The 27,500-nt window shown below is 43.4% G+C and overlaps 1 protein-coding gene across 1 annotated transcript in view; it reads right to left on the reverse strand.

Annotated features, from left to right (window-relative positions):
* Window positions 1-27,500, reverse strand: part of Gpa2 (Glycoprotein hormone alpha 2) — a 129,169-nt gene that overhangs the window by 37,031 nt on the left and 64,638 nt on the right. Inside the window, exon 2 of the mRNA XM_071687614.1 lies at window positions 10,504-10,607. Within this exon, the coding sequence (XP_071543715.1) occupies window positions 10,504-10,597 (94 nt within the window). The 5' untranslated portion in view covers window positions 10,598-10,607. The remainder of the gene's footprint in view (window positions 1-10,503; window positions 10,608-27,500) is intronic.

Raw genomic sequence — 27,500 nt, forward strand, 5'->3', positions numbered from 1 at the left:
TCCTCACTCATTTCCAGCAACACTGGATGAAGAAGAGCTTGTGTTCCTCATCATTCCAGCAACACTTGATGAGGAAAGGCTTGTGTGCCTCAATAACTCCCGGCAACACAGGATGAGACACGCCTCGTATTCCGCAACACTCGGCAAGCCATTACATAATGGGAGATGTGTTTCATGTGCCATAAAGTTTGTAGTTTTCCTTCGCCTCTGACACACCTTCGTTGCAGAACCTCAGGAATTAAACTCATTTCCCTGAGTGCACCATCATTATTTTTCATGTGGGTCTTTGCATTTTTATTTTTTAGTCTTCGTTTTCGTATTCGCTGTTAGCAGATGTGTTGGTTCACTGAGCTAACTTGATTTTCCTGTCTTTCTTGGGGTGTAAAAGTATTTGTGTTTGTTTATCTTGAAGGTCAGTAACATACCCCTCTGAGAATTTTTATTTCTGTCTATCTATCTATCCATTATATCTATATGTCTGTCTATCTATCAATCCATCTACCTATTTATCTATATATTCATATCAGTTTATTCATACAAAGAAAATTTATGTTCGATGAGTTGTGAGTCTCTCTCTCTCTCTCTCTCTCTCTCTCTCTCTCTCTCTCTCTCTCTCTCTCTCTCTCCACCTGAATGGGACCAGTCCTAAAAGCAAGCGGGACTGGGGAGTTCACGGGTCCTTAACGCTGATTGGAGGAGGGATATCCCAAAGTGGGACGTGGGAGCTAAGGCGATAGTGTTGGGGGGGGGGTGGAAGGGGTAGAAGGGGGGAGTGTTCGGGGGTTATAATTGAAGAGGCCGAGAAAAAAATTGGATAAAGGAGGATTTCCCCCTCCGAATGGGGTGGGGGTGGTGGGGGGGGACACAGTGTATACCTGGGGAGGGACATCAAATATGGTGAAATAAATGCCTCACTGGCAACTAAACTATGAGCTGCCAAATGTAGCAATACACAAAGAATATCTCATTATTTACGACTTTATATTTATTCAAGGTTCCGGATATAGTCATTTTTGTATCCAATATTCGCTCCGGGGTGTATGGAACCAAGTGGTGGTGGTTTACAAAACCATCAGGGGAATTTGAAAACAAGCTAGAGATATAGAAACGTACACGAGAATTTAGAAAAATCACCAGTGACGTATCCTTATCCTGATTAGCCTTACTTTATATCTAAACCTTGAACTGCCATTCGTCAAAAGGTTTTAAAGTCTTTAACTAACTTCCGGAAGCCTCTTAACGCACATTTTTTTTTTAAAGTTGAATAACCTTTTGTTTACATCTGGAGCAAGGTGGCGGGAAGGGGCGGTTTCCCGCCAAAACACAAACAGCTGATGTTTACCAAGAAGAGTATCTCACACCCAAAACCTGCCACCGAGACGAGACGTTTTCGTGCTTAATGCTTGCGAGTGAGTGAATTTTTTTTTTGTATTATTTCCCGTCAGTGCAAATGCGAATGCACACGAGTCCAATTTCCCTCCAAAACAAAGTCCAAATGTTAAGGTGTATATTTCCCGGCAGAGCCAACGGCACTGGTAAGAAAAGCCATTTCGCGCCAAAAAGGGAAGCGCGCGAGCGAACGAGAGGGCAATTTGGTGCCGAAACAAATGGTCGTGTGAGCGGAGAGCAATCCCGCGCCAGTGCTGTTGAGGACGAGATTTTGCTGCCTATCTTTAGCCTTTATGCTTAAGTCTAAAAAGTTCCCTTCCGACGTAGGAGTGAGTGGATGCCTTTAAGCATGTGTGAATGCCTGGCACTGTAGCTGAAGTTATCGTACCTCTGGTGGTGTTAACGTCATCGTACCAGATAAATTTTAGTGTTGTACGTCTGCCAATTGAAATAGCCCAACTGATTTTTCACCACTAGAATCGTTTCACATGGGTTTGTTCTTCCTGGAAAAACAACAACAAATGATGGAAGTGTTTATCCTAGAGGAAACATCAAGTATCTACTGGTCGGGATGGAGTGGCTGTGATTTAAGACCATATCTAGGTAAAGAAAATGATTTTATTGGATGGTTTACAACGATTAGAATGAATTGGTTCATTGTGAATGAGATTGGAGGTTCCACAAGGCTCTGTCTTGGATCCATGGATGTTAACTTGCGTAACTTGGATGTTAACTTTCGTAACATACATTATAACTTTCCCAGTCTTATGTGACAACATTATTAGCCTTATTTTACAACTTCCGTAGCCGTATCTCATTATTCTTAGCCTTATGTCTCAACATTCCTAGCCTTATTTTACAGCTGTCCTCATCATAACATTCCTAGCCATATGTTACAAGATTCCTAGCCCAATGTTACAACATTCCTAGCCTTATGTTACAACATTCCTAGCCTTATGTTACAACATTCCTAGCCTTATGTTACAACATTCCTAGCCTTATGTTACAACATTCCTAGCTCAGCTGACGGGTGTAGGAGACTGCGGGCTTATCACGTGATCTCAAGCCAGTCTCCCCCTCTGTGGATGGTGGCAATTAAGATAGTTATCTGCCTTTGTTCCGACGTTATGGAGCAAGTACAGTAATCGTGAGGTGGCGCGTACGATATTTGTGTCTTCCTTTGGGAGGGGCGTACGATATTTGTGTCTTCCTTTGGGAGGGGCGTACGATATTTGTGTCTTCCTTTGGGAGGGGCGTACGATATTTTGTCCTTCTTTGGGAGGGGGCGCAGGCGTCGTCGCACAAGCACCGTGGTTTATAAAGACATTTGGTACGATGATTCTACGTGTGTGTGTGTGTGTGTGTGTGTCACTCCATAGGATCATCTGCCTCGCAAAGCTAAGCGTGCGATACTCTCGTCTGGAGTGGAGTGGCCGGGCGTACGATGTTTCAGTGTGGTGGTCATTGCATTTCTGGTGTGGAGTGGTGATGTTTTTTGGGAGGGCATCATATATTCTCTTTAGTGAGTAGGACGGAAGGTAAGATACGAGGCTTGCGATGATTAATTTCTGTTTACTTGCGTGACGTGACGCATACGATATGTATGTACGTTAATTGAGCGACTTGTGTATGATAGTCCCGTGGCGATGGGAGTGATAATTGCGCCAATCAGGAGGAGCGTTGCGTAGGATGTTTCCACTCTTGTGTGACGATGTATAAGATACATTTTTTTTGTTTTTGTTGGGGGGGGGGTGAGTATTGCGATGTATATTTTTCTTTCCATAAGACGCATGAATATTTATAGTGATGTAGGCGATAGATAAAGATATAATCTTGGACGAGGAAAAAAGAAAATATTGCTAATTGTTTTGTTAACGTAGGCGTACGATACTTTTTCCTCGGTGGAGAATGGCATACGATACTTCAGGGGAATTTGAGGTGATGCAAAATAATCATTTTACGTGTTTTTAAGAAAATCGTCTGCGATGCCTCATTCATTCTAGTTAAACAGGTACGATGTTCTTGACAGAGAGTTTGATGCTTGTGTACGATAATCTCGCCCAGCTCGTCCAACGCTATGTACGATGTGTTTTTTTTTTTCTTTCTTTCTTTTTTTCCCCGCTTCGCACACAAGTGACGCCATTCGCTCTCGCATTCCTCCGGCTTAGGGACAACGACCTTAGGTCGCAGCCAATGTATAGATGGGGGAAAGATAATGCCATACGAAGCCATGAGGAAATATAGGAAAATGAAGGTTTTTTAGTGGAGAGAGGGAGAGAGAGAGAGAGAGAGAGAGAGAGAGAGAGAGAGAGAGAGAGAGAGAGAGAGAAGGGTGAAGAGATGGGGTTAAGAGATTATATTCCCCCCATTCCAAAGCCAACCCATCCCCAACCATGACCATCACTTTGTGTATAAACGAATAGGCAAAAGACACACACACACACACACACACACACACACACACACACACACACACACACACACAGTAACAACAGAAAATGGGTTGCATTCCACCAAACTGTTTCACAACCCGTCAACATTATTTACACTTGACAAAGATTTTTGTGGAAACATGTTATGGGTGGTCATAGGTCATGACGTCAGGAAAGGTCAGACCAGGTGGTGACCTCTCCTTCATAAATGTCATGCCGTGGTAAACACTGCAGCGATACAGACTTGGACGGATAGATAGATAGATAGATCGGAATAGATGATCGATCGCGCCATTGTCTGTCCCCCGTATATGGACCGGCCTGATGAATTCAAGTGGGACTGGGGTGACCAACTGGGAGCTGCTGACGTCACAATGCTGCCCGGACTGTGAGAGTCGAACCCGGGGTTCCTCAAGATTACACCCCCCCCCCCCCCCCGCCCCTCCCACGTAGGACAGAGCTAGGCTTCCCGTACGTCACCACCCCCTCTCCCTCCCCCCCCCTCCCCCCTCCAAATACTCGAGTCATCCTTGAGTTCTGTACACACTCAAGTCGCACTTGAGATCTCGACTGGGGTCACACTTAAGTTCCCCAGTAACATTCAACATACTCCAGGCGTATATTTTTACAGTCTCTCTCTCTCTCTCTCTCTCTCTCTCTCTCTCTCTCTCTCTCTCTCTCTCTCTCTCTCTCTCTCTCTCTCACGAGGGGGTACACGTACCAATATCCTTTTTTTTTTTTTTTCTTAACGCCATGGGGATCGAACCCTCCTCCTACTCGAGAGCTGTCGCCTTCTGTAATTGCCAGGGTAAAGAACATGTTGACGTGTGTGTGTGTGTGTGTGTGTGTGTGTGTGTGTGTGTGTGTGTGTGTGTGTGTGTGTGTGTGTGTGTGTTGACGTGTGTGTGTGTGTGTGTGTGTGTGTAGGGGTGAGGGGTTCACGGTCTTTGGTCCACTGTGGCAGGTCTGTGGTCTGGTGGTTCCCATTTCCCCTTCCCCTCCTCACCCACCTGGCAGTGGAGGAGAAATAGGATTATCATTAGTGGGGAGGTGGATCGTGGCGTTGTCTAAGTGGATGGGTGGGGGGGGGAGGGGTGGTTTCTTCTTTTTCCCCTCCCCCGGTGGCTGAGGTGGAGATGGTCGATGGTGGAGTTGATGAGGGGGAGGGGGAGTTGATGGTTGGGGAAGGGGAAGGAGAGAGAGTGGGGGGGGGGGAGAGGTTGGGGGGCGGGGGGGAGGGAAGGGAAGGGGAGGAAAATGGGGGAGATGGAAGGTGAGCATGGGTGATGGTGATGGTGTTGGTGATGATGGTGGTAGTGGTGTTGGTGATGATGGTGGTAGTGGTGGTGGTGATGGTGGTGGAGACAGTGGTGGTAGTGGTGGAGGATTGTTTACGAGAGACGTCACGAAGATGAAAGTTGAATCGTCTCTCTGTCTCTCCTCTTTTGTATGTCTTGTGCTTTATATGTTCATCATCATGATTTATTTTCCATATTATATATATATATATATATATATATATATATATATATATATATATATATATATATACAGTCATTCATTCGTTCCTAACCTCTCCACAAATCATTAATTGGTCGTTTGACGTCATCCACTCGGCTCCATCACACCCTTCACCTCAGAAGGATCCAACTCCTTATGAATCTCATCAAAGAAATTCACGAAGACCTCAGTGATCCTTGACGGCCTTTCCTACCTTTTTGGGGAAGTCCTTCGTGAGGTGATCATTAAGGTATATCCTGCAAAGGATGTGTTTCACCTCTTTACAAGGTTTTTACTTCTTTTTTTCCCCTCTCTTCCTCCTCCAGGAGGGAGTGGGGCAGTGGCTTATTGAATATATATTTACAGATGTATGAATTGGGTGGGAATTTTGCATTGGGAGGGCGTGTGTATGTGTGTGTGTGTGTGTGTGTGTGGGTGGGTGTGTGTGTGTGTGTGTGTGTGTGGAGGGGGACCTCTTCACTGAGTGGCTGACTCTCGCTCTCAAAAAAAAAAAATAAATATCTTGTTATGGTTAGAATCTCATGTTGGCTGGAGGTGGTGGGGTGGGGGGGGAGGGGCACTCATGGCGGCTCGAGGGGTGGGGGGGGGCGGGGGTTGTGACCTGTGGGCTTTCTAAGGGGGTATGACTCTGGCCTTTCCAGGTTTTGGAGAGATAGATAGATAGATAGAGAGATAGATAAATAGATAGATAGATAGATAGATAGATAGATAGATAGATAGAGAGAGAGAGAGAGAGAGAGAGAGAGAGAGAGAGAGAGAGAGAGAGAGAGAGAGAGAGAGAGAGAGGAATTCGTGATGCACCGACACAGTATATAAAAGATTGCTATCACAAGAAAGACTCAGGAATGAATTATTAAAATCCAAACGAGACAGTGGAACAAGTACGGAAGATGAGAAGGAATTATAAGAAAGAAACAATGTAATAAACCACTGAAACGAAATAATGAAAAGAGAAGAGTATACCCACCCACACACCCACACCCACCCACACACACGTACACACACACACACGGGCTGTGTGAGAGCTCTCGCGCCCTTTCGCACAGACCTGGTGAGACTTGGCTATTGTATCCCTTATCTGGCTACGAAGTAAAAAGAAAGACGGCCGTCAAAGGGCGTCCTAGGCATACAAAAGACCAGCATTACCGGCTCTACGAACACGCTTCGCTGAGCGCACTGATATAACAGCTGATCACCCGGGTGTAAACAGAGAACAGCTGATTAGCCGAATGTAAACAAAGAACAGCTGATCAGCCAGGTGTAAGCAGCCCGCTCTGCCTCTTTCTTTATTTCTCTTACGTGTCTTAGTGGGTCAAATACCTAATGTTGATGATTAGTTAGGCTAGAGTCGTTATTGGTTTATTTCAGGTTTACTTTGGTTTAGGTTTTAAGCCTCGTGGTGGCGTAGATAACCCTGGTTGGATGCAAGATGTTTTATGTTGTATTCTTGTATTAGTTAATGTCACGTATAGATATTTCAGAAGTTGGTAATTTGGCTCGTAGGGTTTAACTGGTTTGTTGGTTTGTCTAAAGGACACGAGGTCGACTTTACACCAGGTCGACTCTTGTAGGGTATGTTTCAAATGGCTTCAGCTGTTGAGTTTTATGAGTTTTATCAGGTCGAGTGTCCTTGCTTCGTTGAGTTTCAGTGTCCAAGTTTCACGAGGTCGAGTCTCCTAGTTTCATCAGGTCGAGTTGACAAGTTTCACCAGGTTAAGGTTCTAAGTTTCATCGGATCGAACTTCTTAAGTTTCATGAGGTTAATCTTCCAGTTTCATGAGGTTGATCTCCCAGTTTCATGAGGTCGCTTGTATTTTGCGAATTCAGAGGAACATGGCATAGATTTATTGTTTTTACTGTATTACCAATTTGTATAGAACGTTTAAAACGAGTTAGTTTATCTTTATTACATATTTTCTGTAGGTTTAAAAGTGATTTATTTTTAGTTCGGGTTGTATTTAGGTTTAAAACTGGCAGGTTTTACTTTATTACTGGTTTTACCTTTGAAGGCCTAGAGCCAGCAGGTGTTTCTATTATTACCAGTTTTCTGTACGGGTTCTTGATGGAGGAATCCACTCGCAGATCCGACAGTTCGTGTCAGTCGTTCTCGCCATGACGCGTTTTGCTAAGGATTCGCAAATCCTCTGGATTTTCTGAGATGACTTTGTTTTTGCCGCCGGCGGCGAATGCGGAAATGGCCAGGCTGTACTGAGATGGTCGAGAGAGAGAGAGAGAGAGAGAGAGAGAGAGAGAGAGAGAGAGAGAGAGAGACTCTCTCTCTCTAGACAACTCGGGGGTATCGAAGCCTGGTCTCTGATGCTTATCGTCTGGCTGCCAGAGGAGGAGGGGATTGGATGGGGGTGGGGGGCAGTATGGCCATAAGCCAGCCACGTCAAACTTTCCATCGTAATTCAGTCGGGAAAGTTATCTTGTTTATATCCAGAGAACTGGCTCCTGTCGCGCAAGAGGAGCATTTGACGCGGCCTTCATTCAACTTCTCCAAATAGAAAGTCTTTATTTATTTTTCTCAGTGGAAAACATTGGATGCTTCGTCGTGATGTTAATAGAGAAGTTGAAAGTTGGGGGTAATGTTATATATCCTTAATTGAATTAATCATCTAATTGTTGACAGCTGGGGGACATGTTATTTCCTTAGCTAGAATTAATTACCTACAGTGTTGTTAATTCATTGCAGTATATAATTTCACCTGTTAGATTTGACAGGAAGAGAACATGGTTGAATATGATTAGTGAGAACTTGTTAATCCCTTGAGCACGACGGTACGACCCCTTGAGCACAATGTTACGACACCGTGAGCACGACGGTACGACCCCTTGAGCACGACGTTACGACACCGTGAGCACGACGGTACGACCCCTTGAGCACGATGTTACGACACCGTGAGCACGACGGTACGACCTATTGAGCACGATGTTACGACACCGTGAGCACGACGGTACGACCCCTTGAGCACGATGTTACGACACCGTGAGCACGAAGGTACGACCCTTGAAATGAACGGTACTACCCTTAGTTATAATGGCTTGGCCTCATACCTGACCACCCCAAAAAGGTCAGGTGAAAAGCTAGGCCATCATGCCTGAGAGTCGTACCGTCGTGCGTAAAGGTCGTATCGTCGTGCGTAAAGGTCGTACCGTCGTGCGTAAAGGTCGTACCGTCGTGCGTAAAGGTCGTACTGTCGTGCGTAAAGGTCGTACCGTCGTGCTTATGGGCCATTCTGCCGTGCTTTAAGGACCGCACCGTCGTCCTTAGTGGTCGTGGTCAAGGGTCGCGCCGTGTGTGCTCAAAGGGTTCATCCTGATCACATATCCCATGAAACTATTCCAAACTGCTCGTGTATTCGTTATGGTCTTGGTATATTGAGAGTGGCGCGTTTGCCTCAGGGATTTTAACGTCCCTTGTCCCTTTGCAGGTCTAAAGACGGAGTTGCCGTCGATGGACTTCGCTCTTGCAAGATTAATGCCCTCAGATGCCCTTTTTCAGCCTCTGCACCTCCCTCTACAGATCCTGCTGTTTGATCTTGTACGCCTCCCAGTCACACGCACTTCTTTCTTGCATTTGTGATCAGTTGAAACAGGAGCAATTTGGTTGAGCTCCGGGGTCTGTCACCTCTCTACTATTATCATTTTTATAATCCATACTCGGAGGAACCTTCAAAACCGTAATCTTTCCTTTCTTTCCTCAGATTTTCAACACCCAAGGCCAATCCAATCTAGCCAAGACTCGGAAAAATCCTCAAACAAACCCTTTTTACAAAATGATTTTCAAAACCATTCCTTCCAGTCAGCACTCCCCAAAAACTGTCGAACGTACCCCATTCCCTCCAGTCATACAGTCGATAAAGACAGTCATCGTTCTGCCTCCAGTCACAGAGCACTTCACCCACCTTAAATAGATTGGAGTGGTGAACCAATAGATAGATCGGCAACTGTAATCAATGTCACTGTAATGTCAACACAGGTAGTGCACAAGTCCTCGTAGACGCATCTTTACCTGGAAGTTACATGATTAATAACGAGGTTTCTTTTTCTTAGGGAAACTCAGGTAAGAAGGTGTTTGAGCTATTCCTCAGTTTACTTTTAAACAGGACTCCTGCTTAAAGACACAGATAAGGAAGTGTTTCAGTATGACTTCATATATCTTTAAAGGGCGTAACCTTCTGGTTAAATGTCAGACCCACGTCATATGAAAACTTCACGATGCACAAGGATAGAACGCCGTAGATTTTCTCTTCTCAGCAAAGGTTAGCTGTATTGATTCCAAGGTAGATTCCCGTTCTCTCAGACTCGGAAGGAAGGAGATTCTGTTATTGGGTCTAGGTCATCCAGATGCTGCTGTTAAGCTGGGGTTGATAAAGGTACTGTTGAACTCCTGTTGTCTATCGGTTCTGTTGTTTTTGTCTGTTGTTTTCATGTTTGTTCGTGAGTCTGTCTGTTCTTCGTCTGTCTGTTGTTTTCATCTGTTTGTTGTGACTCAGTCTGTTCTTTGGCTTCCTGTTGTTTGGCTGTGTATTGAGCCTTCGTTTTGCATTGTTAGGGGACCTACCCAGTGGACGCTCTCACCAACCCAGTACCGCTTCGTACCGTCCGGTACCATCATGGGGCCTCCTTGTACCATAGTGTACCATCCTGTGTCTCCGGGCCCCACTGCCGACAAGAGACATACCAACGTCGTTGTCTGGGATTTACACACCCGGTCCTGAATCATTTGTTTCCCAAACGTTGGAAAGGGAAGGACATATATATTTTGACCTCAGGTAAAGGATCTGTGACCATGTATATAGTAGATGAGGGATGTATATATCCCTGTTCTCTTGTCTCCCTGATCGTTTGAAGGGGGGTAAGAAGGGTTGTCTACTGACCCCTAATTGGAAGGTATATATGTTTTCTTACCCATCGTGGGGAGATTTGGACAAGACCTTTACGTACGTACGTTAGGTGTTAAGTACCATATTACTACACCTGTTGTCCTATGTCTTGTCTTACCTACTCCAAGTGAGGGCTGCTCCACCTCTCCAGGTGACGGGAGATCCTCGTAGGCTACCTAGCCTAGGTGAGGGACCTTAATAGTCTACCTTATCCTAGGTGCAGGGTCCCTGATAGTCTCTGTATCTTGGGTGACGTAGCGGACATTACTCACCTACTTTATGGCAGCCTGGTGTCTGCCAGGCATGCTTGTAGGAGGCTGTAGAGGCGACCAAACACGTCACCAGGACTATCCACACCTTCAGCATCACACCGCTCCTGCGAAGGAATGATTAGGATTAGTATTATATTATCATATATATATATATATATATATATATATATATATATATATATATATATATATATATATATATATATATATATATATATCTCCTAGCCTGAGAAAGGTGCCCATTTTTTTCGACCAACCCTTAGGGGTGGATGAACAGCTGGGTTGACTGTGGACACCACTCCAGCACCCAGGATTCGAACGTATACCCCTCGACCCTAGGGGTTAGGTAACCGCTCCACCACGGTGCTCCATGTGTTACTGTCATGAAGTGTCCGGTCATGTCAACCACTTGACAAGCTTTTTACTCTACTGTCGAATGTGTGACACCTCGTGACACATCACCTCTGCCCCAGATACAGTGCTAAGGGGCCTCCATAATGATAAGGGGGTCTCTCCTACTTTTAGTGGGGAGTTCCAGAGGCGCCCAGTGTAGTGGGGCCTGTCTTGAGAACTGGAAGGGTTTTGGAGTTCGTGAAGAGCAATTCGCATTGTTATTTCCCTGTGTGTTCTGTAGAGGTATGGTAGTGAAGTGTGTGTGTGTGTGTGTGTGTGTGTGTACGCAAGTTTATTGCCCTTGGAAACCACTCCTCCAGGTTGAGGAAGGGTTCGAACCACCATGAGGACGAGACGATGCCGAATGGTAATACAGTATATAGCATGCGACATATCCTTACAGACACACACACACACACACACACACACACACAAACACGTGTCTGTGTCCTTAGAACATATACACAACAGCAGCACAGTAAATAATAATATCTACACTGCCTCTCTGACTATTTTCCTTACTCGGTCCAGTTCGCGTTTGCAACGAAGTGGTTTACATAGTCAACGAAACTGGTGCCTCCGTCTGTAGGAACTTAATATGTGTTTTCCCCCGAGTGCGAGCGTACGTGTCCTACCAAAGGAACATGAAAGAGGCGAACTATCATTGGTCGTCAGCGGGAAGGATCGTGGATGTAGCGCTGCCTTGCGCGGTATTAAGATACGCGGTGTTCTTCGGGGAGGTCAAACCACCCTTCCCCCCTCATCACACACACACACACACACACACACACTGTGCGTGTATTATTTGTATACTTTTCTTACGGTTTTGATACTGGGCAGTTGATGGGTTGGACTCTAGGCCAATCAACTGCCAGGGTTCGTTAAGGCTGTTAGCACACGTTATTCATATGTCCAGAGTAATGCTCACAACACAGTACACTCACACACACACGTACATGTGGGGTCTGTTGTGTAATGCTCACAACACAGTACACTCCTCACACACACACGTACATGTGGGGTCTGTTGTGTAATGCTCACAACACAGTACACTCACACACACACGTACATGTGGGGTCTGTTGTGTCTGTCTGTGACAGCGTTGTTAAGTAATGTCAATTCCGCTCCATAATTTGCTTGTGGAATCTGGATAGGGATTATGGAACAGTTGCCATACACAGCACGGGAATTTAACGTTCATATTATCCGTAAACTGTTCACATCAATCCATAAACATGGAAATGGTGTTCTCGTAAGGTGAGACATTTTCTTAGCGACCCCAAGGACAGAAGTCAACTAAAGACGTAGTTTGAGTAAACTTAGAAAAGCCTTGAATAGCCCAGGAGTTAGGGGGGTGTCCCCCCCCCCCCCACCGTCAGCTGATCGATGATGTAAACAAAGCGACCGCGTGACGTATTCTTTGCAGGCAGATGCCACTTAGTAAATATTGCCAAGGGTTTCGCCTCCCTTTTCTCGCTTGCTATCACACACACACACACACACACACACAGGTCTACGCCCTGTAGCAGTTGACATTACTGACTCTTGAGTCAGCACGTGTCCGCCCGAACCCATTCGTTCGAATCTTGGGCGCGTCAGTCGGCCCACACCCATCCTAGGTGTTCATCCTCCCCTCGGGACTAGCCAGTTATTGGTTATCTGACATGGCTCAGGCTAGGGTGTGTGTGTGTGTGTGTGTGTGTGTGTGTGTGTGTTTGTATATATTTATATCCCCACAGAGGAGTAAAGACATAGTACATATATACAAGGTTAAGAGACGAGGCAACATGAGTGCACAACCCTCTCCCAGTAGTACACAAATAGTAACCGCTTATAGTAAACATATAAACACTTTACACAATTATTACAGTGCGAGAGTTAACTCAGTTACCACCATTTAATTCATATAGCCGGGATTACCATATTCACGATGGTCGTAATAAAGTTAGTTATGTATATATATATATATATATATATATATATATATATATATATATATATATATATATATATATATATATATATATATGTTCGTAGTTTTGTTTGTGTTTTTTCTCTCTATTAATCTTTATTGAGTTATGATGTGGTGGACGTCATCACAGACGCCACGCGTCGGTGAAGCTGTTAGACGAGCGGGTGTTGGACGTGAGAAAAATTGGACTTGTTAATTTCCACCCCCCCTCCCCCCCCTTCCTCCTCCGCCCGTTTATGACGCCCACTTAACGGGCAATTACACACCTTAAACAGGGTAATTAGGCAGTTAGAATTCCCCAGACAGTCCATTAGAAACTCTAACCAGTAATTAGGGATGGGAAATGTAATTACACTCTCATTAAAAAGCTTCGGCCTACCAGGGGTGCTGTTAGTAGTCCCCCCCCCCCCATTCCGACCCTCACACTCACTCCCACACACTTCGTCCGTCCATCTCCCATTTTCCTTTTCCCCTTATTTTTTCCCCTGCCTCGCTTATTTTCAAGGTCCCCTTTCTCGTATTTTTTCCTACTCTGTTTTCTTCTTTCCTTGTTCTGTTTTCTTTTATTTCATTGCTCCGTTCCCCTTATTTCCTTGCTCTGTTTACCTTATTTCCTTGCTCTGTTTACCTTATTTCCTTGCTCTGTTTTCCTTATTTTACGTCGTGTTCCCAAGATTTTCCCGCTGTTCTCTTTATTTCTCCGATGTGACCCTTATTCCAACACTGTTTCCCCTTATTTCCTCCATCCAGTTTTCCCTTATTTCCTCCATCCAGTTTCCCCTTATTTCCTCCATCCAGTTTCCCCTTATTTCCTCCATCCAGTTTCCCCTTATTTCCTCCATCCAGTTTCCCTTATTTCCTCCATCCAGTTTTCCCTTATTTCCTCCATCCAGTTTCCCCTTATTTCCTCCATCCAGTTTTCCCTTATTTCCTCCATCCAGTTTTCCCTTATTTCCTCCATCCAGTTTTCCCTTATTTCCTCCATCCAGTTTCCCCTTATTTCCTCCATCCAATTTCCCCTTATTTCCTCCATCCAGTTTTCCCTTATTTCCTCCATCCAGTTTCCCCTTATTTCCTCCATCCAGTTTCCTCTTATTTCCTCCATCCAGTTTCCCCTTATTTCCTCCATCCAGTTTCCCCTTATTTCCTCCATCCAGTTTTCCCTTATTTCCTCCATCCAGTTTCCCCTTATTTCCTCCATCCAGTTTTCCCTTATTTCCTCCATCCAGTTTCCCCTTATTTCCTCCATCCAGTTTCCCCTTATTTCCTCCAATTCTAGTATCAATTCTTCTCCTGTTTAATCGTGTTTGTTTCAGTATCCTTCAGTTTTGTCCCAGTGTAAGCCCCATAACCCCTTCTTCCCAACCCCCAAGTTCTTCTTAGAATAACATTCATGGAGGCAGATGTTTGTTCTTTGTTCTTCTATCGATTTAAGAAGGTACGAGATGAAGGTTATATGCTTTCAATATGAGATGTGATTACTGCACGAAAGTGCACTTGGGAAGTTATGTTTCATTTCCCCGTGGACTCAGAGGGCTATATATATATATATATATATATATATATATATATATATATATATATATATATATATATATATATATATATGTATGTATGTACGTATATTTGAATACGTTGCTGTCATAAACCTTGGCAGTAGGTAATAAAAAAGAAATTCTCTGGCACTCAGTGGCACCGTGACTTATTTTGCCGTGCACGTCCTATGTTGCCGTGAGTGCCACTTGCCCGCTACAAATGTACTCCCATGGCCACACGGCCGATCAATTCCCGAGCCGTGTTCTCCATAAGCTTGCCGTGTTCCCTTCACATTGCCCGGCCCGAACTGGCTGGAGAGGGAGGGATTTTGCTGTCCCTCCCTCCCTCCCTCACTCCCTCTGCGGGTAGGCCACGTACATGGAGCTATCCCACGTATAGCGGGGACTGTCCCCACGTACACCGAGCATAGCTGCTACGTGGGAGAGTGGAACTTTAAACTTAGATGATTTGATTCTCCTCGTCTCCCTTCATCTTGCCTTTGCTTTGAAACAGTTCTTTTTTTTTATATAGTGATGTTGTATCGCTCGTGTGTGTGTGTGTGTGTGTGTGTGTGTGTGTGTCTAGGCTTTGCTTGTTTGCTTGTGTAAGTGGGTTGGTTGCTTGCTTGCGGGATCTGGGAGGAAAAGCCGAAGGAATATGTAGCGATAGTGTTCCAAAGACGAGCGGTCTTGAGTATATATATATATATATATATATATATATATATATATATATATATATATATATATATATATATGTGTGTGTGTGTGTGTGTGTGTGTGTGTGTGTTTGCAAATGACAAGAAAGCTATAAAGATGATAATGATTCATGGACAGTGTGTGGATATGGTCCTTAAGCGCCCTTGAGCATAGCTTTACGAGTTTCTCCTGTGATTGCCTGGCCAAGCCATCTTATCCAGAGGGTCGTACCGTCGTGCTCAAGGGTCGTACCGTCGTCGTGTTCAAGGCTCGTACCGTCGTGCTCAAGGGTCGTACCGTCATGCTCATAGGTCGTACCATCGTCGTGTTCAAGGGTCGTACCGTCATGCTCAAGGGTCGTACCGTCGTGCTCAAGGGTCGTACCGTCGTCGTGTTCAAGGATCGTACCGTCATGCTCAAGGGTCGTACCGTCATGCTCATGGGTCGTACCATCGTCGTGTTCAAGGGTCGTACCGTCATGCTCAAGGGTCGTACCGTCGTACTCAAGGGTCGTACCGTCGTGCTCAAGGGTCGTACCGTCGTGTTCAAGGGTCGTACCGTCGTGCTCAAGGGTCGTACCGTCGTGCTCAAGGGTCGTACCGTGTCAGTTCGTGTCATCACAAGGCTCGAAAACGAATTAATGTTTGACGTGCGTTTGATATGCTGATTCATGACGTGGGTTGGAAATATGCAAGGACTATGTAATTGACGTGGGCATGATATAGTTTGATCACGTTTCATATTGTAGCGAGAACCTCGGAGACCAAGTTAATGAATAGATCTTACCATTCTTTATCTATCTATCTATTTGTCTATCTATCTATCTGTCTATCTGTCTATCTATCTACCTATCCATCTATTTATCTGTCTGTCTATCTATGTATTTATCTCTCTATCTATCTGTCTATGTCTATCTATTTTTGTACTTATTTTATTATCTGTATCTATCACTCTGTCTGTCTATATAACTATCTATTTATCTATCTCCCTATCTATCTAGGTGGTGTTTAAGCGTGGGTTTTCGGGGGAGGGGGGGGGGGTGGGGTCGTTTAGTGCCTGTTATGTCCTTATTGTGTGTACTTGTTTGTTGGGTCACTGTCTTATTTATGGAGAAGTAGAAAACGAGGAGGATTTTGTGTTAACTCACTGGGGAAACTCAGAGACAAACTCCAAATTGGACCTGATACGTACTTGATCAAATTCATCTGGTGTTAAAGTACAGCAGTGAAGGTGGGAATCTTGATATAAATGGTATTTATCAGCGAATAAACTGCAGGGAATCTGTGCTTGAGAGAGGGACTTGGGAGTGGAGCGCCATGTTCCCTCACCTGTGGCCAGAGTCCCACATTAGGGAGAAGAGTTAAGGAGACCAAGTGTCTGCTGGCTAATATCAGAATAGCATTCTAGTATGTGGGTAATGATATATCTAGCACACATCCTAGGTGTGGCCACAACTAGAATCTGCTTCTCAGCTTTGGTCACCGCTTGCTGCTACAGAAGCACAAAGAGCTGACAGAGAAGGTCCAGAGGAGGCACAACAAAGATAGGTGCCACAATGAAGAGAGATGAGTTATAGGGAAAGGCTGGAAGACTTAGACTTGACCACTTTGATGATTTTCAAACCAAATTGATGACGTAGACAGTGAACAGACAGTTAATTTCTTCGAGAGATGCAGGAATGGAACAGACAGAGGCCATAACATGAATGGAATTAAGACATTTGTTAATGAGTTGAAGTCCTTCATAATGTAAGGAAGGTGGATTAATGGATGGACATAGAGTGGAAGAGAGTGGGGTAAATGTGGAGAGGCCACACACACGCACACACACACATACACACACACTTACACCAGAACTCCCTTAACCCCCCCCCCCCTCCTCCCCCTTCAAAATAGTGAAATTCCTTTGAATTTTTTTAGTATTTGGTGAGAGGCGATAAAATTGTGTGACTGGAGCTAATTGGTTAATACCATTTCAGGTGGCTATTAAACCCATTACCAATTGACCTATTGGCCCATTACGCCTCTCCATTAACTCTGCCTTGTACTGACAAGCAGTTCGTTAGAACGAGGTCAAATATGTCCAGATTACGAGACCGAAGAAGCGTTGCTAGATATGCACCTCCCGCTCGGCTGTAAATGTCCGGCAAAAAGATCGCAAGAGTTATCGTTAGGCACATGCATCTTTCTGTGGATATATCGCCCGCCTGAATGTCGTCTGGCCCAGATATCGCCTGGGTTTTAGCCTCTTTGACACCAAATATCGCAGGGATATAACGCTATGTCATATTGCTATAGCCAGCTATATACCTGCTGACATGAGTACATACACTTGTTTGCCAAATGGCGTCCTAGCTACGTCTCTTTGTTGTTTATCAACTGACTGTTATATTTCTTTCTTGTATCTCCCCTGATGATGTGATTATGACACGAAAGTGCGCTTGGGAACTGATCACGTTTCATTTCCCAGTGGATTCGCAGAAATATATATATATATATATATATATATATATATATATATATATATATATATATATATATATATATATATATATATATATATATCACGTTCGCTCCATGATTTTCCCCTGGCTCACATTTCTGGCAGCTTTCCAGCGATTATGTTTCCAGTCCGACGTGTTTTTTCCAGTCGACTCTATTGATGCCTGGAGAGTTTTATGACTGACTCCCTTCGGTGTAGAGTTACAATAGGTACATTTAGTCGCCGCCCAGCCTCGGGTTTTTTTTTTTTATTTTTATTGTATTTTTTTTTCTGGTATTTTTGAATTGGTTTGTTTCACGTCTAATAATTTTTTGCAGTGTGTGAGTGTGTGTGTGTGTGTGTGTGTGTGTGTGTGTGTGTGTATGTCTCTTTCGTTACCGTTATGTGTTGTTGTAGAAAGAGAATATATATATATATATATATATATATATATATATATATATATATATATATATATATATATATATATATATATATATATATATATATAGGAACAAGCTTGGTATAATTGCCCTAGACCACCTACACTGCTTGCTCCTCTCTCTTGCAAACCCTCACCACACACTTTAAGAAAGCATTCTGGTCTTACACTTGCCCTCACAGCATTCCCAAGCATATTCCCCTCACCCCTGCACTGCCCTGCCTTTCTCCCCTCACCTCACCCCCTGCACTGCCTGCTTCTCTCCCCTCACCTGACCCCTGCACTGCCTGCCTCTCTCCCCTCACCTCACCCCTGCCCTCCCTGCTTCTCTCTGGGGTCAGATCAGGAGCAAAACACGAAGTAATCTTGATATTTGCCTCACCGAGGGGTAAGGATGAACGGATGGTGGCCATTGTGATGGAGTTTTGTGTCTTAGGTCCTCACGGCTTAAGAGCGAGAATTGCCCGAAGGTTAGGTGGTAATTAAGGGAATTTTTTACCTTATTATTGGGCGGTGAGAAATGCTTTCTCATTGCATCTGTGAAAGCAGCGTTGTTGGTTAAACGTGTGTGTGTGTGTGTGTGTGTGTGTGTGTGTGTGTGTGTGTGTGTGTGTAAGTTGGTTGTACGGTTGCCGTTTTCTAATTTTTAATACTCCAGTCATTTGAGTCATTTGCCGAATATCCAGTGTGGCCACATAGACGTAGTGGAACATGGCGGTCCGAGACGGCTTCCCATTTTTTATATCCAAGATGATGACTATGGTTTTCTGTTGTCTGACCTTTCCATTGGGGGTTGCCCACGATAGAGTTAACCTCGTCACGGACTATCAGACAGTTGTTATCCCAGCTCTCCCCCCCCCCCCCCCCCACACACACACAGACACATACAAACACGCACTCCTATGTTAAATAGTTTACGTTAAATCTACTCTTGAGACGCGAAAGAAGATATTTTTGCATATATACGCTTCTCCGTGGCCGGTGCGAGGCAATGTATGTTTGCTAGCTAATTAAGTCGCAAGAAAGTGCCTGGAATCTTAATTAAGTCTTTTGTATTCTTGAACTGAGAATTCAGATCTTTTAATTACACACAGAAACAAAAAAAAAAAAAAAAAAAGGAAAAAAAAGGAAAAAATTCCCGGCGAAGATTTATTGGTTCATGTGTGTTTATTCAACGCTATTATTCTTACCTTCCCTTCCTAAAAATTCCTTTTCAACCTCATTTGCATGTGGGGGGGAAAGGGACCCCTTTTTTTCCCCCTCATTGTTGATACTTGTCTTCGATAATGAGATTCTTCTTTTGGCTCAAACTCTTCCTTGATAGACCGACTTATACTTATCACTTAAGTCTTTTAAGTGATTTCGTGATTCACATCACTTCTGAGAATTTTGCGTCACCACAATACATATAATGGGATGGGCATTTGTTTTTTAAAGATTTTCGTGTAACGTTTCTCTTATTTCTCGCTGTCGTCCTGTCTTATAACCGTCGTGTGACCTCATCCTGACCGTGACCTGTCTTACGGCCGTCCTGTGACCACTGCCGACCGTGACCTCTCTTAAAACCATCGTGTGACATCTCGTCTCACTGTGACCTCGTGTGTGTGTGTGTGTGTGTGTGTGTGTGTGTGTGTGTGTGTGAGTGTGTGTGTGTGTCTGTGTATAACACTTTCAAGACTTCCATTTGCAGAGGCGTTTCTTATGAGTTATGCAACATTACACACATACACACACACACACACACACACACACACACACACACACACACACACACACACACACATCGTACGTCTGAGCAAGATGTCAAAACAAGACATAACAGTAAACTTAGCTAACATGAAGGCTGCTGTGTGTGCTGGGGGAGAGCTAGGCAAACACGCCCGTTCCTCTAGCAGCTAGGCAAATATATATAGTCAGACTAGAGAGGCCCTGGACCTTATCAATGATAAAGAGAGGGAAAAAATGTATATATATGCATATATATATCTTGGTTATTTAGGTTTAAGAATTCTAAATTCTGGAAGCATGTTTTGGGTGGATGTGGATTATGTGGTATGTTGATACGAATGGGTATTTTTTTGTTTTAATTAGAATGTTTATCTCAATGTAATTCTTAGTGTGTTTATATGAGTATATTTAGTGTTTCCTTTAATTGTATGTATGTTATTGTATGTTTAATAGATGGTACTTTATAGTTTGTTATAGGAATAGATTTTTTCAAAGTTGCGCGACATGTTTTGAAGTGCGATGTTTTGGGCCTTCATACTCGAGGGGTAAAGTTGTCGTACTCCAGTGGTTATCAAGTTATCGTACTCGAAGGATAGGTGATTAAGTGGTCATATCAAAAGGTCTCAGCCGCCACTCCCAAGGCATTGTTCAGATATCGAACGAGAGAGAGAGAGAGAGAGAGAGAGAGAGAGAGAGAGAGAGAGAGAGAGAGAGAGAGAGAGAGAGAGAGACATAGAGAGAGTTTTATGGCAAGAAAACTTTTTCTTTTCTTTAAACCTCCTCTGAGCTTCGTTTTCCTCCACTGTTCATGTCGACTCGCAGGTTTCGTGGAGACAGTGCCTGGGAAGGTCTGAACTACCTCTCTCTCTCTCTCTCTCTCTCTCTCTCTCTCTCTCTCTCTCTCTCTCTCTCTCTCTCTCTCTCTCTCTCTCTCTCACCGAGGGCATGTAGGGCCAAAGCCTATTCAGAATCACAGGGACATCGAACGCTTCGGCTGCGTTGTTTTGGCATTCCTCGATTACTTTTTTTTCCCCCCAGGGATTTACACCAGGTTCGATACCCTCCCGTAAGTAAGCGAGGCTGCGTAAGAAATCTTCGATGTATATCAACTGACTGTTATATTTCTTTCTTGTGTCTCCCCTGATGATGTGATTATTACACGAAAGTGCACTTGGGAATTTATCGTGTTTCATTTTCCCCGTAGACTCATAGGAATATATATATATATATATATATATATATATATATATATATATATATATATATATATATACACACACACACACACACACACTGGGAGAACATTTTCCAAGCTTTTCCGAGCCAAAGATCCATAGAATACCTTGGAAGGATCCTCGTATTGTTCTTGTTCTAGTGTACAACTTAACGTTGACAGCAAAGGAAATCTTTGGTCAATAACGGGTAAGTTTCCGCGCCTCTGAGGAGCCTGGGAGGAGCAGGTATGGCCAAACTAGGAGCAGGGAAGACGTAGAAAATGAAACGGGACACGCGAAAACCGGACAGAAGAATTTCTGGAAATCGTCGGAAAAGCGATAATAACTAATTCAACATTTAACTGAATAACTTTATAACAACCAGACCCAGAGTAGAAGACTGTTAATATTCATTCCAGTCAGTTACTCATAGATCAGCTTTTATGAACATAAATAAACGATACCGAAATTTAGAAGTATATATCACAGCTACGCGTGAGTGTAAATAATAAACAATGGTAGACTCGTTCCTCTACGGCCGGAGAGGATATCAGTGTCACAAAATGTCGGACGGTTCGTATTTCTTCCTCCTCTCTCTCTCTCTCTCTCCACCTCTCCACGCACCGTCGTCAGAGCTGAGAGGGTCGGGAACATAACTACACCAGGCGAGCATCCATCCACGAGTTATGGCGTGAGTTAGAAACGTGCTGGAAACCTCAACGAGCGGTTGTAAAAAACTGAGGAAGCGTCGTACACGGGTTGCGTGTCTGAGGCCCGCTGGCTAGCCATGCCAGGTTTATATGGCCTCTCGCAACATCGAGAAAGGAAAGTTAAATCACCTCGTTGAAGGACAGGTCAGGTGAAACTAGGTTACGCGGCTAGGGTTAAGTTAGGTTCATAAGGTTAGGTTAAGTTAGACGATAGGGTTAAGTTAGGCTATAGGATAAAGTTGTAAAAATAACGTCCTTAAAAAAGATCGTATCAAATAATGCCACTACCTTTCACGGTGATAGTGAGGTTAAATGATAAACTGCCTTGTGAACACACACACACACACACACACACACACACACACACGGTAAGTTTCACAAAATAATGTCTTGAGCTTACCTCATTCCTCTTTTTTATATATAGACCTATAATCACCTATCATTCGCCATACATTCTGGCGCACGTAAGCACCTTTTCCCTATAATTACATGTAATTAGCATACACATTTTGGTGCTTAAGTCATCTTTATCTCCGTTTCCCATGATACGCCTATGATCAAAACTCAAACACAGAATGTATGATAATCTATGATAATGATAATGTAATGATTATAATTTCAATATCATTCTAAACGTACGTTTGAAAATATATGAATATTTCAGTTATGTTATAGGATTCACACTGCGCATATATATATATATATATATATATATATATATATATATATATATATATATATATATATATATATATATATATATATATATCCTGATAGCACCATTAGAAATAGGCTTCATAATAGGCATAATTAATCTTTCCAATGGGGTCATTAATATGCCTCGCATCTCAGACTATGAGCCATTTTCATTAGGTTACGAAAGTGAGTTATGGTCGAAATTCTGCGCCTAGTCATACTGATTTCCGTCCATATACACACCTCCTTCCTGCCACCTCCGTTGTATTGTCCCTTCCTATCCTTCGCCGGTCCCGTCCGCTGCATTACCCATCCTGGTCCCTATCCATTATCGTCTTCAGTTCCTATCTATGTCGGTCCCTATCCACTCTATACACTCCCTGTCTGTGACTATCCCCAGTCCGTAGCCGCTTCTATCCTCCCCCCTCCACCCATTGCCTATCCATCTCTGGGCTCAGCCTTAGCGCGGCTCTTATTCACTTACTATCCTTAAACCATATTTCCCCTCGTAATTAATCCCGCTTATCTATTCCTATCCTTGTTCTGTCCCCGTTATCCGCCATCACTATCTCTTACTGTCCCTAACCCTTATCTAACCTCATCTGCAATACCTGTTTCTTTCCCCCCTCTATCCTTCGTTCTTATACACCCCTATCCTGGGCACCTATCCTGCAACTATCCTCTTAATTTTAGCCCTACTGGCCTGACCAGGCTTATCCAATAGCTGTACACAAGACGTTTTAACATCAACATTCATTTGCATAATTTTGTAAGTCAATCCTTGTTCAAAAGACTTCAAGTACATTATTAAAACTCTTAAGGTCGTCGGCAACACAATAACCGGGTTAGCTTTTCGCCTCCGTCGACGTTGCGTATTCTCATACTCACGTAAGCACATAAGTCCTTTTTGCGTGGGAGAGTTTGTCCTTGGTAAATACAACGTTAATATCAGTAAGTGTTTTAATGTACTCGTGAGAAATTTGGATCGTAAATGTAAATGTAGATACGAACAGTTGGGGAAAACATGGAGGGAGTGGAGGAGGGTAGGGGGGGTCTTAGAAAAATATAATAATGTACTGTTATAATTTATATGAAATATTGTAGTAAATATCTTGTGGCGTTGTCACAGTTTCTAGTTCTGCTAGAATTATGGTAAGGGAAGAATATATCATATACGCTCGAAACGAAAGAAGGAAATGTGTGCTCATAATATGTGACGGGGATTAAACAGTTTCTTCTGTCAAGAGTTAAAAAATAAACTGTTGTTTGAGGAGGAGGAAGAGGAGGAGGAGGAGTAGGAGGAGGAGGAGTAGGAGGAGGAGGAGTAGGAGGAGGAGGAGGAGGAGTAGGAGGAGGAGGAGGAGGAGGAGGAGGGGGTACTTAGCTATTCTTCCTCTTATGATTACATTTCTCGTAATATGTACCATTGAGATACGTCTGCTTACTCTGAGCTTCTCCCTCGTTTGCATTACATTTGTGTAAATTTAATTTTTTTTTCTCTGCCTCGAATGTTTAAAACAGACTCCGGGTTTTTTTTTTATATAGACTTATTTGTCTTTTTAGTTTATATATATATATATATTTTTTTTTCTTTGTCTTCATCGTTTTCTATGTGTATGTTTGTCTCTTATCAACAGTCGCTCTCTCTCTCTCTCTCTCTCTCTCTCTCTCTCTCTCTCTCTCTCTCTCTCTCTCTCTCTCTCTCTCTCTCTCTCTCTCTCTCTCTCTCTCTCTCTTATCTCTTCTCAGTGTATTCCGTTTTCTTTTTCGTCTCTTCCTTTGCATTGTAGAATCGTATTTCACCTTTATAAAGTCTCAACTGTCTTTTGAATTTCACCGTTTTTCTATAAAGTATTTCAGGTTGGGTTTTTAGGTGGATTACTTGTATCCAAACTCTTTTCAAATTATTTTTCTTATTTCTAATTACATTCTTTGGTCCGTGTTATCTACCCGACATGTCATCAGTTTGAAATTATTTACATCAAAATCTACATGGAATTGTGCTCTTGGGATCTCCTTCTCCACTTCGTTCCCTCCCCTTCCTTTATCCCCAATTATTCTTTCTCTCTCTCTTTTCTCTCTTTCGAATGGATGGAGTCGTCTCGAACCTGCATTCGAATCTGTCGAAATTTCCTCCGTTTCTTGGATTCCAGTTGGCCCTTCCATGCCCCCCCCCCGCCCTGTTAAGCCAGCCAGGGGCTGGAACTCCCGAATGTTACGAGGCTGGGAATTGTATCATTTCTCGAGGTGGGTTCGCCCACGTGTACGTCAGTCTGTCTTAAGGTGAGTAGGTGGGAATGCCTTACGTTTGTGGGGCCGCGGGCGTTTTAGTAAACGTCCTATGTGGCTACCCAAGCCTTTTTAAAAGCTCCCCAGCTGACGTACCTGAGGGTAAAAGGCATGCGTTGTTCGGGGGTACACAGTTGTTGGCTTCTGAGAGCCGGAGTGTTTGGCCCTTAATGCATCTTTGGTGGGAAATGGCTGGTTTACCTTCGTCCTCCATCATAGTCCTGGCTATTTCATGGCGCGCCCCGGCGAGTTTTACGCGCCAGATAGATGTTTTTCCCTTAGCAAGTACAACGTGCATTTTTATTCCATAATGCCTTAGCTTACATTATATATATATATATATATATATATATATATATATATATATATATATATATATATATATATATGTTTATGTGTCTGTGTGTGTGTGTGTGTGTGTGTGTGTGTGTGTGTGTGTGTATAGGCGTATAGTATATTATATTTAGAAAGAATATTTCGCCCAACGAGTATTCTTCGATAAGAATGCATTAGGGAATCTTTGAGAAAAATGATTTAGCTCAGTACGATAAAATATACAACAATAATAGCGTGTTCCAGAATATTTCTGTGAGCGCTAGTTTGTATTGCGTTACTTAGTAAGATCATATTCAAGCGAATAATGAGAATTGTGTAAGGATAATGACGGCAATTAATCAAATACCTTATATCTGTTTTTCCGAAATCATTTGCATTACGAAAAATAGATTGATTACACCCTTAGTAGTGTATATTAAACGAGCGTTTAAAGTTATAATAAATGTTTCATTTCGGTTCCATAAAATCTGGTTTTGTTTCCGCGTTTTGATCTAATTGTTTCAAGAATAGAATCTCACGGGATGAACCTGGTGATGATGGTTCCTCTTTTACGGCCTGGGAAAACCTCGTCGCATTTTCTTCCGCCGAGCTAAATCTGATGGGAACGCTTAATCCGCCTGTCCGAAATAGCCTTGCGTTCGTCCGGCCGTCCGTCCGTTCGTCCGGCCGTCCGTCCGTTCGTCCGGCAGTCATTTTTTGCCGCACGATAACTTTCCAACGAGTAGACGGATCCCTGAGCAACTTGGTGTATTGAGGTGAGACTTAGCTCAAGTTCGCTGCTGGGGAAGAAGACGGTGTTGGCCTGGAGGTTTTAAGTTAGCGTCAGAATTCGTCAGATTTTATTTTTTTCTTTCTTTAATGTCCCTTCGTAATACCTCTCTAGAACACACACACACACACACACACACACACACACACACACACACGCGCGCGCGCGCACTGTCTGCCTAACTTAGGAGAGCCAAACACAAGTATTCCCGCGGGAAACTTACTGGTGCCCGATCACTGGCTGCCAGTGGGACTTCCTGCCTTTGAATCATACATGGACGAAGTTACCGTAGATAAGGTCGGGTGAAGGGTCGCTGCTGAGGGGAGGAGTAGAGGCAAGGGCTACTACAGAGAGGTAAGGGTGAAGGGTTACTGCTACTACAGAGAGGTAAGGGTGAAGGGTTACTGCTACTACAGAGAGGTAAGGGTGAAGGGTTACTGCTACTACAGAGAGGTAAGGGTGAAGGGCTACTGCTGCTACAGGGTGTTGTAGGGTAAAGTGATGACACACGCACACATGCTATTTTTTCCCCATCATATTTATTTATAATTTAGACTGATGATTTGTGTAACCTGTATCTATAACTCACTCCAGATGTCCGACCTCACGTGCGCCAACGAGCAATTTGCCTCGACGTCTCCATCACGGGTAAACACGAACCATACCCGTTGCGCGGGGGCAGGTGACCCCTCCCAAGTCATTTCCAGAGGGAAGGTGATTTTACGATATACACAATAACAAAATGGTCCCACAGTCAACTCCAAGTGTATATAGAACTGTAAATGCGTGATGAAATGAGACAGTTTTCTTTACACACACACACACACACACAAACACACACGCGCGCGCGCGCGCGCGCGCACAGATCTGACGACCATATATTATATATTCACACCTGACGCCATATAAGGATACGTTATAACAACACAGGTGGCGACATCTACCATACCGAAGTGGTTCCGTCTTCACGTTGTAGTGCTGCACTGTAAAAGGGGATTTTTGGTCCCTTTAAGGACGTCCACAGAATTTTAGGTTGAGGTGTGTTAGGATAAGTTAGGTCAACTAATGGTTAGGTTAGGTTAGGTCAAGTTATGGTTTGGTTAGGTTAGGTTACGTTAGGTTAGGTCAAGTTATGGTTTGGTTAGGTTAGGTTAGGTCAAGTTATGGTTTGGTTAGGTTAGGTTATTTCAAGTTATGGTTTGGTTAGGTTAGGTTAGGTCAAGTTATGGTTTGGTTGGGTTGAGGATATGTTCCCGATGATGTGTGTGTGTGTGTGTGTGTGTGTGTGTGTGTGCGCGCGACGTCCATTTTCAGCGATTCTGACCTTAATTGATATCGCAAAGCATTGCTTGTCTGTGGTGGTCGTTAACCCACATTTTACTATAATAAGAAAGTCTACGAACTAACTAATTTAACCAACGTAAAGGAATAACCCACTAAAATTAAACCAGACTTCGGTAACACAGACACATAACTCTACGGTTATGTATACCATTATTTCACTTATTCACGTTTATGGAAAACTCTACGGATGTGGCAATTCACATTTTACTAACATTTTATTTTTGTAACATTTCAAATAATACATAAATTTCAATTACCTTGATTTGTCATATATAGTATGTTATTTGTTGTGAAAAATGTTGGAAATATAGAATGTTTCAGTTTACGCTTTAGGCGGTGTTTTATGTATATATATATATATATATATATATATATATATATATATATAT

This window comes from Panulirus ornatus, chromosome 43, assembly GCF_036320965.1.
Source record: "Panulirus ornatus isolate Po-2019 chromosome 43, ASM3632096v1, whole genome shotgun sequence".
NCBI classification, from domain to species: domain Eukaryota; kingdom Metazoa; phylum Arthropoda; class Malacostraca; order Decapoda; family Palinuridae; genus Panulirus; species Panulirus ornatus.